Source organism: Ochotona princeps, chromosome 18, assembly GCF_030435755.1.
Source record: "Ochotona princeps isolate mOchPri1 chromosome 18, mOchPri1.hap1, whole genome shotgun sequence".
Taxonomy (NCBI): domain Eukaryota; kingdom Metazoa; phylum Chordata; class Mammalia; order Lagomorpha; family Ochotonidae; genus Ochotona; species Ochotona princeps.
This window is the reverse complement of record NC_080849.1, coordinates 29455396-29475278: the sequence shown is the minus strand read 5'-3', so window position 1 is coordinate 29475278 and position 19883 is coordinate 29455396. Positions and strand designations below refer to the sequence as shown.

General features: G+C 51.2%; 2 protein-coding genes across 2 annotated transcripts in view; both read left to right on the top strand.

Annotated features, from left to right (window-relative positions):
* ELP2 (elongator acetyltransferase complex subunit 2) overlaps positions 1-5087 on the top strand; it is a 57490-nt gene extending 52403 nt beyond the window's left edge. The window contains exon 23 of the transcript XR_009247075.1: positions 4999-5087. The gene's annotated coding sequence lies outside the window, so the exon portion shown is untranslated. The remainder of the gene's footprint in view (positions 1-4998) is intronic.
* The window catches only part of MOCOS (molybdenum cofactor sulfurase), a 46301-nt gene continuing 27956 nt past the window's right edge, over positions 1539-19883 (top strand). Inside the window, exons 1-6 of the mRNA XM_004579693.3 lie at positions 1539-2122; positions 4999-5088; positions 9546-9612; positions 11042-11674; positions 14359-14435; positions 17277-17476. Of these exons, the coding sequence (XP_004579750.2) occupies positions 1993-2122; positions 4999-5088; positions 9546-9612; positions 11042-11674; positions 14359-14435; positions 17277-17476 (1197 nt within the window). The 5' untranslated portion in view covers positions 1539-1992. The remainder of the gene's footprint in view (positions 2123-4998; positions 5089-9545; positions 9613-11041; positions 11675-14358; positions 14436-17276; positions 17477-19883) is intronic.

Here is a 19883-nt window from a genome sequence, read left to right as displayed (position 1 = left end):
TCTTGCTCTATCCCTGATTTAAAGGGACCCTCCAGCCTCACTATGGTCTCACTGGCGTTTATCATCCAGTGAGCACCCGAGCCCTGTGCGGAGGACCTGCCGCTGCCCCCTCTCACCTGTCCAGCTGCTGGCCCTGGAGCCCAGAGGAAGCTAAGTTGCTCCATGCCAAGGTCCTGGGAGGCAGCTTCTGCACCTGAAGCCTACAGTTTTGCAGGAAACAGCTCCTGCTCCTGCAGCTTACAACTTGCGCTCCTCTGAGAACCTGGGCTCCACACCTGGTGATCAGCTGGGCATGTGGGAGAGACAGTCTCGGATTTGTACTTAGAATCTCTACCTGCGTGCCAGGCTGTGTTCCTGGTGGTGTTTCTGGGCACTTCCGTTCTGCATGGGAGATGCTGTTTAGTCCAGCCCAGGTCTCCCATGGGGGAAGGTGCCCTGGCCTGCCCCAGAAGTGTCGTATGGTCTCCCTTCTCTAAATCACTCTGTCTCCCTTGCCGACCTGCAAGTGCAGTGGCTCAGTCCATGGAAGACCCCAGAAGTCATTCCTCTACCAGACTTAGTCTCAGCCACTCCTACTCCCGTGTATCCCTAGAACCCCTTCTCTGGGCAATCTGCAGTTCCCTTGCCTGGGGGCTAGGGTGGCGTGCCCCAGCCCAGTGTTCCCTGTCTTCCCCATATATCTTAAAAAAAAAGAATAAGCAACTATGCTGGCATACTGGTAGAGTTAACACAAAATTGACAGGCTCAGAATGCTCACCAGCTATTGGCTGCTTTTCTTCTAACAGTGTAATGCCTGGGTATAAGGCAACCTAGGCAGCTGCCTACAGCTGGGGTGACCTTGGATGAGAATGTAAGTGGGGTGGCCAGGGCGGGCAAGCAAATCAGTACAGCTTCTTGCAACTGTCAAAGCTTGAATCACTGAACACGAAGGAAGCCCAGACTCTGACAAGGGTAGTCCTTCAGCATTGAACTTATTCCAGGTCCCCCATGCGGATGTAGGCTCCCAAGGCTTTGGGACATCCTCTACTGCTTGCTTAGGCCACAAGCAGGAAGCTGGATGGGGAAGTGGAGCAGCCTGGACATGAATCGGCGCATATATGTATGGGATCCTGGATGTACAAGGCCAGGATTTAGCAACTAGTCTGGTCTGTCCCACCGGGCCTTATTCTGGTGGGTTTTGTTTGTTTTGTTTTGTTTTTAAGCTGATTGGTGTACACAGTGTCAGGTACTCTGCAGTGTTCCGGGCAGTGCCTGGCACATAGCCAGATCTCCACAGAGCTGCCAGTTGCCTAAAGTAAGGTTTACAGAAGAGAGGCCAGTGGGGCACTCCCACATGGTGGTTCAATGTCCATTGTGGCAATCTGAAACATGACCGGTGTGGCAGTAGTGGCATGGGCAGAGCCAGGAGCAAATGCTGCGACTGCCTCAGCTGTGTGATGCGGCCCTGGGGCTTTGCAGGGAGGGACAGAGCTGGCTTGCCAGTGCTCAGGTGCCAGCCACAAACTCGCACATCTGCCCTTTGCCCCTTGCTCCCGGTCCTGCACTTGGCCTTGGCTGATTCCATCCAGAGGAGGGACAGTGATGCCCCAGGATGCAACCATCCTGTCCCTGGCACCAGAGGGCAGGCTGGAGAGTGGAGAAGGTGCTTCCCGGAGCCCAGAATGGACAACAGAGCTCGGCTGCTTCTTTGACACGCCTCTAGGGGGAACACTCACAAGCCGAGCTTTGCCGCCGGCCCCGGGTATTCTGGTGGGCTCTGCTGGGACTCTCCAGAGTGACCAGAAGAACCTGCCTTCGCTCCTCCGGTCCGGAGGACTGAAGTGAAACTCCAAAAGGCAATACGTCCGGGGTGAACCGGCCAACACGCGAGGCGCCGCCCCTGGGCCACGGACTTATCACCAACTAGTCTCCCCGGAGGCGCGGCCGGGGCGGAGTCGCCGCGGGCCGGTCTCGCGCACTTCCCGGGATCCGGTCCGCCTGGACGGCTCAGTCATGGCCGGCAGGGCAGCAGAACCGGGGGCCAGACTGCGGGCCTTGGCCCCGGACGCGTCAGAGCTTGTCTACAACTACGGCTCGCTTAGCCTGCACGAGCTGCGGGCGCGCGAGTTCCGCCGTCTGGCAGGTGAGGCGGGCTGGAGGGCTGGCGGGCTCGGGGATTCAGAGAGCATGCAGTTTTGGGAACCGACGTGGAGGGCTCTGTATCCTGGGCAGCAGCAGTGCCACTTCGCTTGTGGTGTGTTTTGAGTCGAAAGATCGGAAGGGCCGCGTCCGCCGGGTGCGCACGGCGGCGCCCTGGGGTCCCACCTGCATCCTTTCTTGCTCCTCAGACACTTCCCGCCCCGCCGCCGTGGGGCAGGATCCACCCGTTCCCTTTTCACTTGCTGCCATCCACGAACAAGACTCGTGGGGTTTCCAGACCCTCGCTTGCTGCGTAATCGTCTCAGCTCTAAAAAGTCCGCCCGCAGCTGAGGTTACGAAATCCTGAGGTCCAGGGGCCGTGACTGCTAGGATGGCCGCCCCAGACAGGAGCGCTGCGGAGGCGGCCGGCGCGCGGGGTGGGTCCACAAAGGCGGGGTCCTCCCAAGGCTGCGCTCCCACAAAGCGGGGAGAGCCCAGGGGTTGCTTTGATTTTTCCCACCCGAGTCGGAAGAGTGCAGCGGGGTCCTAAACTCTCTGGGGGACTGGAAGAACTAGCCAACCATGCGAGCTTTAAGAACAGCGCGAGCCTGGCATTTGGACCCGAGGGCCAGGATCGCCAAGTGCCTTTGAGTGGCCAAGCGGAACGGGTGGATTAAGTTGGAAATCCAGCTCTATCTGGTTGTGTCAGATCTTACTTCGTTGTTGTAGGTGCCGGGGGTCGGGCAGGGGTAGCAGTGAAATGGGCAGCCCCAAGGCGCCTGGAGTGCAGTGGGTGTGGTCTGGGCTGATGACCAAGGCCTGCTCGCCTGGTAGCTGATTTCAGCTCCTGTTTGCTGCACAAACTGTGCTTCCTTTTGGGCTTCCAGGGCTGGGTTCTCCTCCCTGTGTGTTTCCTGTCTGCACCGTGGGGAGAATACAGAAAGAGCCAAGGGCCTTCTGGGGGGCACTCCACTCCCTCCCACGTGTCCCTGTCTTGGACCACTACCTGCTGGAAGTGGTCCATCAGCTCTCTGGCCACTCATGCCCTCTCTGTCAAGCGTTTCTTATGGCAATTTCTCTCAATTCAGAAACAGCGACTTAGCTGTCACAGGTGTGGAGTGTGAGGAGGCCTGGAACCAAATTCCAGGGGCTGGATCATTGAGTCGGTGATTAATTCAGCACCACGCTTCCTTAATGCCCTTAATCCTCTCCAGCTTCGAGCCCTTGCACCTGCCACCACCGACCAACCTCTGCCCTCTACCCTACCCTGGGAAGGCAGTGGTGTTCTGGGTTCTGCCTGGTGTTCCCTGCTGTGCCAGGGTGGGAACCCTGTGACAGCTCGGATCCCAGGCTGGCCTCGGAGCCCCTGGATGCCTACTGTGGGAGGGATAGTGCTGTGTGCACTCCCCTTTAATCAGGGGCCGTTCTAGGGTTTCCCCTGCACCAAACTAAGCTCAAGTAGACTCATGTGGACTGAGGCACCCAGCCCACTGCTGGGAGGCTTGGAACAGGTATACTTTTTTTTTTTTTCTCATGGAGACAAATGAACCCGAGAGAGGGCGGGGAAAAACAAACAGACCAAGCCCAACTCAAAGATCTTCTCCCCTCCCAACCTGACAATTTTTTGCCAGTTTGACAACTTACCTAAGTGGTAGCTCTGGTGCTGAGCTGTTTGGCTTCACCAACTGGTTGGGGATTTCTTTGTGCCAGTGATGGGGGTGTGTTGAATTTACAGATGTGCTGCCAGTGCTTCTGACAGACTCCTGACCACTCACCCTGAGTGGAACTGGGCATGGCACAGAAGAGACCTTGGAGTCTCCCTTCTAGAAATTGATCTGATGCCAATTGGATTGGGGGTAATTGCCCACATTCTAGTAAGAGTTAAACTCGTGGCGTGCTCACCAGTGTGGGGCAGTGGACTGGGTGCTGCCATGTACCACATCCCCTCTGCAGATGAAGGATGGGGTCCCAGGGGGTCAGGGATGGAGCCGGGATCTAAACAACTGAGAGTCTTGGCTTCTGCTGTGCTCATCCCTGCGCTGCCTGACCTCAGCTCAGACCTCAGGCTCATCTGACACAGCTGCTTGTTCTGCTACCCAGGTTGGCTGCTGGAATGGGACCAAAGCAGCTCCAGGGTCTTGACTTCAGAGTGGCTCACCTCTGGCCACTGCAGCCGTTTAAGGAGTGAACCAGTAGATGGAAGGTGTCTCCTTCTTTCTGTAAACCTTCCTTTCCAATAAAAATAAATCTTTTCTTTAAAAAAGGAAATTGTATTACCCCAATGCAGGCTAGTTACGTAAAGCCCCACAGGTAACATTATACTTCAAGGTGAAACACTAAAGCCTGCCCCGTGCCTCCACACACTCAGCACACCGGGTGAGATCTGCTGGTCTGAGTAGACCCCAATGTGCATGTGTGCATGTCTCTAGCAAAGAGAGGCAAGGTGGGAAGATCGGGTCCATTCCGTGTTCTCTGGAAGCCCCAGGATTGTCAAGCTGTGTGGGAAAACAGCGTCAGCACTCCCCCATCAGGGATGTCACACGGAACCTGCAGAGCAAGGTAATGAGTCACCCTGTGGTGCCTAGCTTTATCGTCACTCATCTCCCAAGCTGCCCAGGTGCCTGCTAAGTGAGGTGAGAAGCATGTTTATCAGGAAGCCTCTGGCTTCGGCTTTAACCTTGGGGCTCTCCCATTGCTCATGCCCACCCTGGGCTGCAAGTGAAAAAACACAACGGAGAGGCTCAGAGAAGCATTAAGAATGGCATTAGGTCTAATTGCGCTGAATAGGTGTGGGTTGAACTTCTACAAGCAAGATCTTGATACCAAGACTAGAACACCCAGGGAAAGCAACCTGTGGCTGTTCCCTGTGCTCTCTTTTAGGAACTGTCTACCTCGACCATGCGGGAGCCACGTTGTTTCCCCAGAGCCAGCTCACGAACTTCACTGAGGACCTCATGAACAACGTTTATGGTAAAGACAACATCCAGTCTTCTGTCATTCATCTCCTTGCAGCTAATACCAGCTGTGTGAGTGCCACAGTGCACAGGGCTCAGGCAAGCCCCAGGCTTGTCTGTGTCACACAGTAGTGGTCCGGAGGGTCCTGGTGACTTCCAGCAGAAGGGATTGGTCTCAGGAAACATAGAGAAGGTCAAGTGGGCTGTGTTTGCTGGTGGTGAGTAGCTCTGTACAGGACAGAGGGGAGGGAGGCAGAAGTGGTATTTGTTTATTCGTTTATTTACATGATAAGTTAGAGAGAGAGAGAGAAAGATTTTCCTCCTAATAGTTTATCCCCCAAATGGCCACAACAGCCATGGCTCTGAACCAGGACAAATCCAGGAGACAGGACATCCATCTGGGTCTCCTGCATGGGTTACAGGAGTCCAAATACTTGGGCCATCTTCAGCTGCCTTCCTCAGGAGTATTAGCAGGAAGCCAGATCAGAAGCAGAGCAGCTGGGTCTTGAACCAGCCCTTCAATATGGTGTATGCAGACATTGTAAGCAACTGCTTGACCCAGTCACTGTGCCACAATACCAGCCCATCCATAAACGTTTATTGACTTTCTGTGGGGCATGGGGCACAAATGAGAACAAAATAATCAGAGTCTTTTTCTTTGTGGAGGCTTTTGATCTAGTCTTGGAAGATAAGACTCTAATCAAGTGATCTCCAAATGAATGTCATTGCCAACTGTTGAGAGCTTTGAACAAAAGGTTCCCCATTCCATGAATGTCTCCATCTGCGGAGTGACAGTGGGATTGGCAAGTGTGTGTATGTTGGGAGCACAGGATGGTGGATGAGCCACAATTCACTTGGACAAGAGGAGAAGGCAGGCAGCGGTGACAACATGAGCCAGGAACCAGGGAGGTTTCAGCAACTAGCCTTTGTGCACGGAGAGGGGAGAAATGTGGACCAGGATGGAAAGGGAAGTGGGAATAAGGGCCAGGACATTTTAAATACTCTAGGGAGCATTATTATTTTTTTACAAGATGTATTTATTTTTATTGGAAAGACAGATCATATTTATGCAGAGAAGGAAAGAGAGAAAGTTCTCTCATCCACTGGTTCATTCCCCAAGTGGCTGCAATGGCTAGAACTGAGCTGATCCAAAACCAGGAGCCAGGAGCCTCCTCTGGGTCTGCCACACAGGTGCAGGGTCTCCAGGCTTCGGGCCGTGCTGTACTGTTTTCCCAGGCCACCAGCAGGGAGCTGGAAGGGAAGTGGAGCAGCTGGTGCATGAACTGGTGTGCATATGGGATCCCAGCACTTGCAAGGTGAGGATTTAGCTATGAAGCCATCGACCCAGGGCCCAGAGCTTTATTATTTATTTATTTTTAAAATATTCATTGACTGGGGCCAGTGTTGTAGCATAGCAAGTAAACCTGCTGCCTGTGATGCCAGTTTGTGTCCCAGCTGCTCCACATGTGATCCAGTTTCTGCTGATACTCCCAGGAAAAGCAGCAGAAGATGGCCCACGTATCTGTGCTCCTGCCAGCCACCTGGGAAATCTGGAAGAAGCTCCTGGTACCTTCCTGCCTGGCCAAGTCTTGGCCTCTGTGGCTCTGTGTGGAGTGGACTAGCAGCGGGAAGATCTCTCTTTCTCTGTGTTTCTCCCTCCCTCTCTGTCACTCTTTTATTTATTTGTTTGAAAGGCAGAGTGACAGAGAGGGAGGAAGAGGGAAATCTTCCATTTATTGATTCACTTCTCACCTGGCCAAAAAATGGCCAGGGCAGGGTCAGGACAAAGCCAGAAGCCAAGAACTCCACCTGGATTTCCCACATGGATAGCAGTGGCCCAAATACTTGGAACATCTTTCACTGTCTTTCCAAATGCATTAGCAGGGAGTTGGATCAAAAGTGGAGCAGGCAGGACTTCCAAATCAGTGCCTTCATGTAGAATGCTGATGCTGCAGGTGATGGCTTAGCTGGTGGCGTTGCCTGGAGCTCGATCCTTATTCTGGGAACATGGGATGTCCTTGAGTGCATTAATGTGCAGTGCAGCAGAGTCGGGGATAGCTTTGGAAAGTACTAGCGACAGGAGCAGATGCAGCGCTGCCAGTGGTAACACACAGATAAGGGGAGTGTCCTCATGTGGGGCACATGGCTGTTCCATATGCTTTTCCTGTGCTGCTCTTTCCTCACAACTCTAGAACTGTGTGTTAGTAACCTGTGTTCCAGATGAGGAAATTGCCAGCTTTAGGTGTGCACTTAGCGAGTGCTGGAGCTGGAGGAGCTCTGGCTGAGTCTCCAGAGCTTTCCCCTGGGCCCTCACCAGAATGCCCCAGTGAGATGATGTCACAGCAAGGCATTTGACACATACCTGCAGGGCTTTAAATCCCAGGAACAGGGCCCAGTGGCATGGCCTAGTAGCTAAAGTCCTCGCCTTGAACGTGCCGGGATCCCATATGGGCACCGGTTCTAATCCCAGCAGCTCCACTTCCCATCCAGCTCCCTGCTTGTGGCCTGGGAAAAGCAGTCCAGGACGGCCCAATGCATTGGGACATTGCACCCGCGTGGGAAACCTGGAAGAGGTTCCAGGCTCCTGGCTTTGGATCGGCATAGCACCGGCCGTTGTGCTCACTTGGGGAGTGAATCATCGGACAGAAGATCTTCCTCTCTGTCTCTCCTCCTCTCTGTATATCTGACTTTCCAGTTTAAAAAAAAAAAAATAATAAGTCCCAGAAACAGTCTTCAAGGCAGGTCCTGGCCAAGGACTTTATCTTGACTGTACTTGGTGATTTGCAGTCACTCCTCCCTCATCCTTTATAAGTATGGTAACGAGCTGACCTGGAAGGTGGCCTCACGGAGGTGGAGACGACAGGTGTTTCCTTGCAATGCAGGGCCAGAGGCCATGAGGATCGGTACCAGGTTCTTCAGGGTTCTGGGTGTGGAAAATCAACGTATGTTAGCCAGAAATGCAATGTGATCCTTTCCTTCAGTGGTCTTTTGGGAAGAAGAAGAAAAAGAAAAAAATGAGAAAAACCAAAACCAAATCCTATCCCTACCTGCATTCCCCATCCCTGGCCCCAAATCCTGTATCACTGTGCACATGTGGCTCTGACCCTGAGAAATGCAGATGCCTTGGCGGCAGGTCAGGCCTGTGGAGAATCCAGACACTCTGGGGCACCTGGTAGGGGAGAATATCTTAAAGTCAGCCCAGAAAGATTGGACCTGGGGGGTGGGGCTTCCTCCCTACCCATGGACAGCTGAGGAGGGACCTGCTGGCTCCCTTCATGTGTTGGGTTTCAGCAGGAATAGACAGGGGCAATGAGGGGCATGGTCAGGTAACAGATAGGCCTCGATCAAGTGGAGTTCGTGGCTCAGTCTCAGGGTTGGCGCGAGGGGCAGCTGCCTACGGATGTGTCCTGCAGTCTTTTTATTTATTTATTTATTTATTTTTATTACAAAGTCAGATATACAGAGAGGAGAGACAGAGAGGAAGATCTTCCATCCGATGATTCACTCCCCAAGTGAGCGCAATGGCCGGTGCTGTGCCAATCCAGAGCCAGGAGCCAGGAACTTCCTCCGGGTCTCCCACATGGGTGCAGGGTCCCAAAGCCTTGGGCCGTCCTCTCCTGCTTTCCCAGGCCACAAGCAGGGAGCTGGATGGGAAGTGGAGCTGCCGGGATTAGAACCGGTGCCCATATGGGATCCTGGTGTGTTCAAGGCGAGGACTTTAGCCACTAGGCCATGCCGCCAGGCTCCTGTGTCCTGCAGTCTTATGTTCCATCACAGCGCCCCTGGCCACCTGTGGCTAACTAGCAGGTCTCCTGCTCTGACTCGGCTACTTCCAGGCCAACTACAGCTCCAGATCCCTCTACACCTATGGCAAGCACATAATTCAGTGATTTTTCATAATTTTACTGAGTGGCACAATTATCATTATACATCAGAATGTCTTTTCTTTCTCCTGGTTTAATTCCCCATGCCCATCTGTCACTCCCAGCCCTGGACAACCATTGTCACACTCCTCCTGTTACTCTGTATAATGCCCTGTACTGGACATTTCCTGTAAATGGAATCAAGCACTATGTGGCCTCTTGTCTGAAGCCTCTTAGCCTCTTTTTGAATCTGATTCATGATGTAGTCAGTTATTGTTCCGCTATATTGCCACACAACTCTCCACTGTGTACTATTCTGTATACCCTGTCTTCTGTTACACAGCTGTACCGTGGTTTGTCCGTCTGTGCACCAGCTGATGATGGACATTAATGTCACTACCTGAATTTGGCCCTGCAAGCAAAGCTGCCAGTCCTTGTGTGGACACAGTGTATCTTTTCTTCTGGAGAGATACCCAGGAGTGGAGTTGCTGGGTCATGTGGTAGTTTTTGATTTAGCTTTTTTGAGAAACCGAGGGAAACGGTTTTGAAGGAATGCAGAAACAGAGATTCGACATAGTAACGAGCTGGCTCTGTTTTTGTAACCTGCCAGGTAACCCGCACAGTCAGAACATCAGCAGCAAGCTCACCCATGACACCGTGGAGCAGGTGCGCTACAGGTGAGTGAGGGGGCACCTGCCAGAGTGGACCCCTGGGGTGGGGAGGCTTCCTTCCTGGTACCACCTGTACCCGCTAAAGGCTGAGTTGGGTGCCATAGGAACCCATTCAAGGGAGATGGTTGCACCACAGTAAGCTTCAGGGTCAACAGACAGGAAAGTTGGGGTTGGGCAGACCAGAAGCACAGGCTGGTGGCTCTGAGGTGTGTGGCTCACGGCTGGTGCCAGAGTGGCAAGGAGGGACTCAGGCCCTGGATTTTGCTTGCAGAAAGAAAGCAATGTTTCTCTGACTTTATTAGGCATCGTTTTGTTTATATACTTCCCTCTTTCTGCTATTTGTGCATTAAACAGCTCTTTGTACTTTCCTATGTTACAGTAATTCATTTCTGGCAAATAATCTCAAGTGGTACCTAAAGTTCCTTGAAATAATGTAATTTCAAATTTAAAGTCATAGTTTTACTATAGGGTTGCTAATACTTTATTAAGAAGGCAGATTTACAGAGAGAAGGAGGGAAAGAGAAAAATCTTCCATCTGCTGGTTCGCTCTCCAAGTGGCTGTAATGGTCAGAGCTGAGCCAATCCGAAGCCAGGAGCCCAGAGCCTCCTCTGGGTCTCTCATGTGGGTGCAGGGTCCCAAGACCTTGGGTCATCCTCCACTGCTTTTCCTAGGCCGCCAGCAGGGAGCTGGATGGGAAGTGGAGCAGCTGCAACATGAACCGGCATTCCCATGGGATCCCAGAGTGTGCAAGGCGAGGATTTAGCCACCGAACATTGCACTGAGCCCGAAACATATACATTCTAATTAATTTATTTGAGAGACCAAGATAGAGTGAGAGCAAAAGGGACAGAGACAGACAGCGTGGCTGAACTGGGCCAAGGTGAGAGCTGGAAACTCAATCCAGGTCCCTCCCAGGGGTGACACAGACCCAGTCACCTGAGCCCCTTACCATTGCCTCCCAGGGTCTGCACTAGCAGGAAGTTGTTGGAACAGCAGAGGCAGGTATTGAATTTAAGCAGTCTGATATAGGACACAGGTGTCTTTACTGCTGCACCAAACACCTGCCCCTAGGGCGGCCACTGCTAAAGACAAGCTAAAACCCACAGATGATGCAAAACTTGTTACGATGGTGCTAGACAGAAAACCCAAAGAGAGGCCATTTTTAACTGCAATTAGATTGCTGTGAAGTTTTGCCCTACCCAGCAAGATGGGATTTAGGAGGTGAAGTAACCTTCTAAAGTTTGAACTTGTTTAGCATCTCGTCCCATGAGTTCATCTACCCCTGCTCTCACCTCACAACTGTGGCGAAACCAGTCTGAGCTTGCCCCTCAGCTGTTGAAGTAGCTAGGTCCCTTTTTGTAGCAGTGAAGTAACCCCCAGATGGGCAGTCCCCCGAGGCTGACTGTGGCGGTGGGTGGCTCTGTGCTTCCCCAGGATCCTGGCTCACTTCCACTCCAGCCCAGAGGACTACAGCGTGATTTTCACTGCCGGCTGCACGGCTGCACTCAAGCTGGTGGCAGAGACATTTCCATGGGAGCCCCAGGGCCCAGCGAGTGGTGGCAGTCACTTCTGCTACCTCACCGACAGTCACACATCCGTGGTGGGCATGAGAAAGGCAATCACAACCATGAACGTCACGTCCACCCCTGTCACACCCGAGGACTTGAGGGAGAGCTCTGCTGCGGTCAGTGACCCGGACTGCCAGCTCCCACACCTCTTCTGCTACCCGGCCCAGAGCAACTTTTCTGGAACTAGATACCCTCTGTGCTGGATAACAGAGGTCCAGGCTGGGCAGCGGTGCCCTGTGAACACAGCTGGGAAGTGGTTCGTGCTGCTGGATGCCGCCTCCTATGTGAGCACTTCGTCTCTGGACCTGTCGGCTCATCCGGCTGACTTTGTTCCTATCTCCTTCTACAAGATCTTTGGCTTCCCCACTGGCCTGGGCGCTCTGCTGGTCAGTAAACGCGTGGCTCCCTTGCTGCGGAAAACCTACTTTGGAGGAGGCACTGCGGCTGCCTACCTCGCTGGTGAGGACTTCTACATCCCCAGGCATCCGGTGGCAGAAAGGTAACTTCATTTTGGGCAGTTGCCCAGGCCGCTGGTTGGGTTGTATAAGCCATGGGTCTTGGGAGCTGGCCGTTGTTGGCAGGGACAGGCTGGTGGCCAGGTTCTGATCTGGGAAGGCAGGGATAGGCTAAAGCCATCTCACAGGTGGTTTGGTCACTTCCGCCCACCCCCTCCATCTGTGGGCTTCTCCCTGATGATTGTAGAATCAGAGCCTGTAGGTAAGAGCTGCAAGCAGTAGAGGCAAAAGGCCTTCTGGGCATGAAGGAGGGCGGGCCACCTGGCTTTGGTCCTGTGGCACCGATGAGAGGTGACAGCACAGGCAGTGGGACTTCTTCAGCATGGGACCCTATGGAAGGAGTGGGCATACACGCTGGCAGTACAGCTGGTTCTCCAGGGGCTGGAATCAACTCAGCCTGGCACCCAGAGTGTCATGAGGGTTGATGGCACTGGAGGCTGCCAGAGGTGTGGGCCTTGTTGGCATAGGCTCTGAGAGCCCATGGAGAGTGTGGTTCAAGGAAAGCGTGAGGGCCACCTGCCAGCTGCCCTCATGGGCCAGAGACCTTGGCCCTGGGCTTCTTGTGCTGTGCCTTTTCCTCAGCTGCAGGAGCAGGTGCTGTGGTTATGCTGGGGACTCTGCTGGAGAGTGGTGGCCAGGGCCCACAAGGTTGAAGGTTCCAGTGGGTGGGAGGGGCAGCTTTCCCTGGTTCTGTGTGGAATCACAGTGTGTGTGTGTGTGTGTGTGTGTGTGTGAGGGGGTGCGCCATAGGTTTGGGGTGGCAGACTAACCATGCCACTGATGCCTGGGAAGACCTAGGGTCTCCATAAGAATGTGGGTCAGACCCCACAGACCCAAAGATCCTCCAGGTAGGGCTTTGGCAGTAGAGTTAGCTGTCACTGGGTAGGCCTTCGGGCTCTCCTGTCGGGAGTGGAGGCTGTCTGCCCTGCCTCCCCCCACTGAGGTGGCCTGTGGCTGATCTCTGTGCACCTGTAGAGCTCGGGTGGGTGAAGCAGCACCGAGTGGCGGCTGTGTGTACTGAGAGGCTGTGCGATGGCTGTTTCATCTAGGATGTCTCCATAGCCGGGGCTTTCTGAAGCAGCAACATTAATGGAATGAGTGGGTTTACTTACCACGTGGTCTAACCCAGTGAGATAACAATTACAGGCACAGCATCATGCAAATTAAAGGCAGGCCAAGAGGACCGCTTTCATCTGGCCAACAAGGGCATCTGAAATCCAAGAGAAGTGGGGCAGGTTGTTGGGAATCAGCATGTGGGTGAGCCAGGGCCCCCTCAGACCTCTTTCCTTTGACTGGGGTGGGTCATTTTCCAACATGTGCCAGGCCAAGATGCCCAGCAGGCAGAAAGTGGTGACTCACCAAGAGAAGCCTGTTTTTTTTCCCCCATGTGTATTTGTGACAGGAACTCAGGAGTTCTAACACCCAACTCAAATGCTCACTAAAATCATACCTGGGCCATGAGTTATAAACATAACATATGGCTAGCCACAAACACCTTTTCTAAGAGTTTGTTATGAGTAAATATTTATTAATGATCTGTTAATGTTTTAATGTATGATTGGCCAATAGGGTCCCTTACTGATTATACGTGAACTCAACTGTCAGTCAGCTTCTGAGATAAACAATGCTCCCAGGAGAGGACGCAGCACGTACCTGGAGCAGGAGCTGCTCGTCACACAGCAGTCTGCACACATGGTGGGGGCAGCAGAAGGTTAGGCACACAGGTGCACAAAGGGTGCCCCATGGGGCCAGGGGTTGTACAAGACCCCTCTGGCCACTGGGCATGCAGACTCTGTAATGAGTTACTCAATCACTAATGCATGCATGTGGATCAGTCATCACTTGGTTATTATTAGTAGCCTTTTCTCTGCCCCCCGAGTCCTCCTCAGTGCTGGCTCAGGCGATTTTCCCGAAGAGGACTTAACCCTGGCCACCTTGTCCCACCCAAGTGGCCGCCAGCCCTTTTGCTGACTGCTTTCTTGGCTCTTCTATGTGTGTTTGTTGATTTTTGTGTCTTGTCCCACAGGCTGTAAGCACTCTGTCCACTGTAGCTTTAGCAGCTAGGTGGTGGGCATCCAGTAGGTGGGCAGTCAAGATTTGCTGGCAACCCTGAACTAATTGTGAAATGCAGACATGACAATGCTTTGACAATCAGGAGGGTGTGCATTTGTTGTGTTCCTGATACCTTTGTAATTTTCACCCAAACCTGCCACAATTCCACAGGCTACAGGACCACAGACCAGCCAAAAATTTCAGAGCTGTCCACTAGGGTCTGCAGAATGGACAGTCAGTAGTGCCCTCTGGTGGTCAGAGGGCAGTATTTCAGGTGCTATGGCACCTGAGGTCACTTTTGACCATTTCCTGGGGACAGCAAAGCATATCTTATTGGCTTAGCTTCTCAAGGTGAGGGTTGTGTCTTGGGGCCCTTCAGGACCGACCACTGCTACCTGAGGAAAGTTGGAGCTGCAAAGTGGGTCAGGTCCAGAGGCAGGCAGTGTGTCTGCTATGCTCAGCTCCTCTGCTGCAGGAGACAACGCTGTAAGGCTGCTGAGGAAAGCTATTGGCAGACTATATTCAGCCTATAATCCAAGCCTCATTTTAGAGAACAAAACGCACCTGGATTGTGTTGGTCATCCTTGACCTTGTTCCCCTCCTGCCACGGTCACAGGTTTGAAGATGGCACCATCTCGTTTCTCGACGTGATCGCGGTAAAACATGGATTTGATGCCCTAGAGCGCCTCACAGGTCAGTGCATGTTTTTCGTCCTTAAGTTTTTGTTTATTTATTTGAAAGACAGAGACAGACTATCTCCTATCTGCTGTCTCATTCCAAAATACTGCTGCAGCCAGGCCCAGAGCCAGGGTCCCAGAGCCTAACCTGGGTCTCCTACGTGGGTGACAGTGGCCCACCCACTTTGGTCCCTTATCTCCCCGGGTTGTGCATTAGCAGGTGGCTGGATCTGAGGCAGAGGAACCAGGACACCAACATAGATGCTCCAATATGGGATGCCGGCATCTCCTGTCATGGCTTAACCTACTGTGCCCATTTCCTGTTCCGTCAATGGGCATTTTGTTCATGTAGAATTTGCTCTTCATTTTTGCAGTTTTTTTTCCTTGTAAAGATTTATGTAAGGATACACAAAATTTAAAAGATTATGTAAGGAAAGAAATTTCATGTATTTCATATATAGAGTTTTGTGAGCACCCTCCCCTCCATTCCCCCCTTTTTAAATTTTAATTTTTAAAAAAGATTTATTTACTTATTTTTAATTGGAAAGTCAGATTTACAGATAGAAGGAGAGACAAAGATCTTCTGTCTGCTGGTTCACTCTCCTAGTGGTCGCAAGGACCCGAGTTGAGCCAATCTAAAGCCAGGAGCCAGGAGTTTCTTCTGGGTCTCCCATGTGTGTGCAGGGTCCCAAGGCCTTGGACCATTCTCTGCTGCTTTCCTGGGCCACAAGTGGGGAGTCGGATGGGAAGTGGAGCAGCTGATGGGACAGGAACCAGTGCACATATGTGATCCCAGCGGAGACAAGGCAAGGATTGAGCCACTAGGCTATAGTGCTGAGCCCAATTTTAATTTTCATTATTATTATTATTTACTGAAAGTCAGATATACAGAGAAAAGGTGAGACAGAGAGGAAGATCTTCTGTCTGATGATTCACTCCCCAAGTGACCGCAGTGGCTGGAGCAGAGCCAATCTGAAGCCAGGAGCCTAGAGCTTCTTCCACCAGGTCTCCCATGAGGGTGCATGGTCCCAAGGGTTTGGGCCTTGCTTGACTGCTTTCCTAGACCACAAGCAGGGGACTGGATGGGAAGCAGGGCCGCCAGGAATAGAGCAGGCACCCCTATGGGATCCTGGGTGTGCAAGGTGAGGACTTTAGCCGCTAAGCTACCGTGCCAGTTCCTAATTTTCATTTTTTCAAAAAATATTTTCTAACTATCTGCTGGTTCGTTCCCCAAATGGTTCCAGTGGTTGGAGCTGAGCCGATCCAAAGCCAGGACTCAGAGAAGGAGAGAGGTAGGGAGGGAGGGAGGGAAGGAGGAGGGGAGAGAGCAAGAGAGAGGAAAAGCAAAGTCTTCCCTCTGCAGATTCACTCCTCAAATGGCTTCAATGGCCAGAGCTGGGCCAGGTCAAAGGCAGAAGCCTGGAGTATCATCAGGGTATCCCATGTGGGTGCAGGGGCCCAAATACAGGGACCACTACTTTCCCAGACACATCAGCAAGGAGCTGGATCGGAAGTGGAGCAGCCAGGACTCAAACTGGTGCCCACGTGGGCTTAACCCGCTGTACCACAATGCCAGCCCCCACATTTGCTACTTTTAAGTACAAGTCACAGACAGTAGTTCACGCTGCCAAGCAGCTGTCTTCCACTCTCCGTCACCTCCAACTGAGACTCTGCCCTTTAATAGTTCCTCACCTCTTCCTCCCTGCCAGGCCCAAGGGCCCTCCACCTACTTTCCGTCTAAGAATCTGGTTATTGCAGGTGCCTGCTGGAAGAGAACAGTGTGTATTCCTTTGCATCTGGCTTATTTCACTGGGCGTAATGTTCTCCAGGTTCAGCCAGGTGGAACCATGAATTTTTCATTGCTTTGGATATTAAAATAATTTACACATCAATAAAAACAAATAACAAAAATGGTTCAGCTTAAAGAAAAAAATTTCACATATGCATTTTTAGTTTTATTTGTTTGAGAGGCATAATGACAGAGAGCCAGAAAGAGACATGTCTATCTCTATATAGAGATATTTCATCCGCTGCTTCACTCCCCAGTGATCACAGTGGCCAGTACTAAGCCAGGCAGAAGTTAGGAATTTCATCTGAGACCCCTGAGTAGGGGACAGGAAGCCAGATGTCTGGGCTGTCACCTGCTGCCTCCCAGGGGTATTAGCAGGAAGCTAAGAGGGCAGCATAGAGTAGTTAGGACCTTTAGCTAGCAACCTGATACAGGCTGTGGGCACTGCACGCAGTGGCTTAGCCTCATGTGCCACAACACCCACCTACCGGGTGATATATACTTTTTGCTACCTGTTACCTTTAAATAGCGTTATGAAAGAAAAAGATGACAAGAATTTCTATGAAAAAAGCCCACAGCATCAGCCGTGGAGCTAGTGTTGAGCTCCAAAGACCTAAACATTTGTTGTTAGGGCAGTACCATTCCATGTTTGCAACATGTAGGATTCTTAGCACAATATCTGGGGTGCTAGTTATAAGGAGCTTTGTTTTCTTTTTAAGGAGTTGAGAAATGTATTTGAGAGGCGTGTACATAACACAGTGTGAGGGTGAGCAAGCCCTCTAGCCTGTTGGTTCCCCACTAAAATGCCTGCAACGTGGGGGCTGAGCCTTGGGCCCAGGCACTCCCTGGGCCTCCCATGTGGCTGGCAGCAGCAAAGGTAGTTGAGCCGTTCTCACGGCCTTCCGCGGCCTGCATCCAACCCAGGCGCTCCATTGTGGCTCGTGGGCCCCTTAAACCAGCAGCTTAGCTGCTAGGCCAAAGTCCAGGCCCCAAGCTTGTTTCTTAAAGGAGATTGGGTTTTGTGTCACTCTCGTGGTGGTCTCTCTGCATTTCCTGATTGGTCTCCAGGTGGCATGGAGAATGTAAAGCAGCACACCTTCTCGCTGGCGCGGTACACCCACACTGCCCTGTCCTCGCTCCGGTACCCCAACGGAGCACCGGTGGTGCGGCTTTACAGTGACACGGAGTTCAGCAGCCCTGAGGTTCAGGGCCCAATCATCAACTTCAATGTGCTGGACGACCGTGGGAACGTCGTCGGCTACTCCCAGGTGGGTTTTTCTCTTCCTCGGGCTGTGCTTTTCACAGCAGAACGGCTCCCCGCTGGAGCTGGGCGCCTCCCCACCTGGGACCCTGGAGCGCAAGGCCTCTGCGCTCTGGAAGCCGCCGTGGTAAAGCCCTGGCGCGCCCAGACCACCGGCAAGTGGTCTCACTTGCAGCTATTTCTTTCAATTACTTCAAGTTCTCTTACTGTGATTGTTATGAGGGGACTTCCAAAGGTTGAGGGGAAAGTGGAAATCGAAAGAGAAGCTTTGCTGTGGGCATCTGATGTAGCGGGACTGCATTTCCTATTCTGGAGTGTCTAGGTTCAGGTCAGCTTTGCCTTCCGCTTGCTAAGCCTGGGAGGCAGCAGGTGACCCAGATGGACCTCTTTCTGACCCTCTTTCTCTCTCCTTTAAATAAAAGCAAACATTTAAATAGATAGGTTTCATTATGAATTTTGAAATCTATGTGCCAGTTTTTTATAATGCACATTTTTCATGAGATTTTGGAAAACGTTGTGTATGGAAAACAATCCACTGTTTAATTTTCCAAATGCCCCCCAGTGGCCAGGTCTGGGACTGCAACCCAGGTTTCCCTTCTCGGTGACCAACACCCTGAAGGTCCTCCTAGTTGAACAGCCAGGTCTGCCTCCCAGGGTCTTGGTCTGCAGGAGGCAGGAGTGAGGAACCAGGGCCAGGGACTGAACCCAGAGATTCAGTGTGGGACACGGGCATCTGAACTGCTAGGCTCAAGACTCACCTCAGAGTTCCAGTTTCTTTGCAGTAAAATAAATGTTACAGCACCCTCCCTTGAAGGCAGGCTGCTACCTGTCCATTTCCACTGCTGTAAGAACAATCAGTGTCTCTCTCTCTCTCTCTCTCTCTCTGTCTCTGTCTCTGTCTCATTGAGTCAGCAGGTACATTCCTGTTTTCTTGAAACATCCCAATTGCTCTGGGTGCTGAGGCACCCATGGTCTCAGGGGGCTCATGGTTCTGGCCAGGCTCACCCCTTAATCCTGCTTTCTGCGTTACCCCCCTCCTGCTGAGCTGGTCCCACCTCCACTGAGCAGCACATGATATTGGTTGTGGAAATACCGTCTTTATAATTTTGAGAAATGTTCCATCTACAGCTAATTTGTGGAGAGTTTTATCATGAGAGTTGAATCTTACCTCAGTCATAGTTATTCTTTCATTTACTTGAAGTTCTATCAAAGTTCTAGTCACTGTCATGAGTCGTATCAAATGCTTTCTCTCTGTGGCTATTGAGCTGACTATATGGTTCTTGTTATTCCTTCTATTGGTGGATTTATGATGTTTGTTGATTTGTTAATGCTGAACCACCCTTGCATTTATAGGATAAATCACACTTGATCGTAGTGTTTGATTTTTTTTTGATGTGGTTTTAGTTGAGAATCTTTGCATCTATATTTGTTATCTATGGTTTTGTTTCTGTGCCTCGTCTTTCTTTGGTTTTGGCATTAAACAAAAATACTGGCCTTATAGAAAGAGCTTGATGGAGTGCCACCTTACTGGATATTTGCAATAGTCTGAAGAATATTGAAACTATTTCCTATTGGAATGTCTTGTAGAATTCAGTTGTCAAGCCATCAGGTCCTGGACTTTTCTTGATGGAAGACTTTTGATTACTGCTTCAAGTTCATTCCATGTTATAGCACTGCTCTGGTTATCAGTGTTTTCTTGACCTAATCTTGGTAAGGTATATGAATCCATTTGTTTGAGGTTGCACAGTTTATCAGTGTTTAGCTCTTCATAGTAGTTTATGGTTCTTTGTCTTTCAGTGGTGTCAGTTATGGTATCTTTGTTTTTATCTCTACTTGCATTTATTTGAAATTTTCCTCCTTTTTTTTTTGCTTTGCAATTTGGCTAGAAGTTTATCAGTTTTATTTTCTAAAAAAGCCAACTTTTTCTTTCATTGATTTTTTTTTAGTTTCAATTTAGTTTATTTCTGTGCTGATCTTTATTATTTCTTTTTCTTCTGTTGCTTTTGAGTTTGCCTTTTAAAGATTTCTTTGTTTTTACTGGAAAGAAAAATATACAGAGAGAAGAGAGATAATGATCTTGTATCTGCTGGTTCACTTTCCAAATTGCCAAAATGGCAGGAGTTAACCCAATCCAAAGCCAGGAGCCAGGAGCTTCTTCCAGGTCCCCCCCGTGGGCACAGGGTCCCAAGGCTCTGGGTCATTCTTTGTTGCCTTCCAAGGCTATTAACAGAAGTGGAGCAGCTGGCACATGAGCCAGTGCCCACATGGGATGCTGGGACTTGCAGGTGGAGGATTAGCCGGTTGAGTCATTGTGCAAGCTCTTACTATTTTTTCCTCAAGTCTTCGATGTCTGAGACATTTGAGACATTTCTCTTTTCTTAATGTAAGTATTTAATGCTATAAACTTCCCTCTC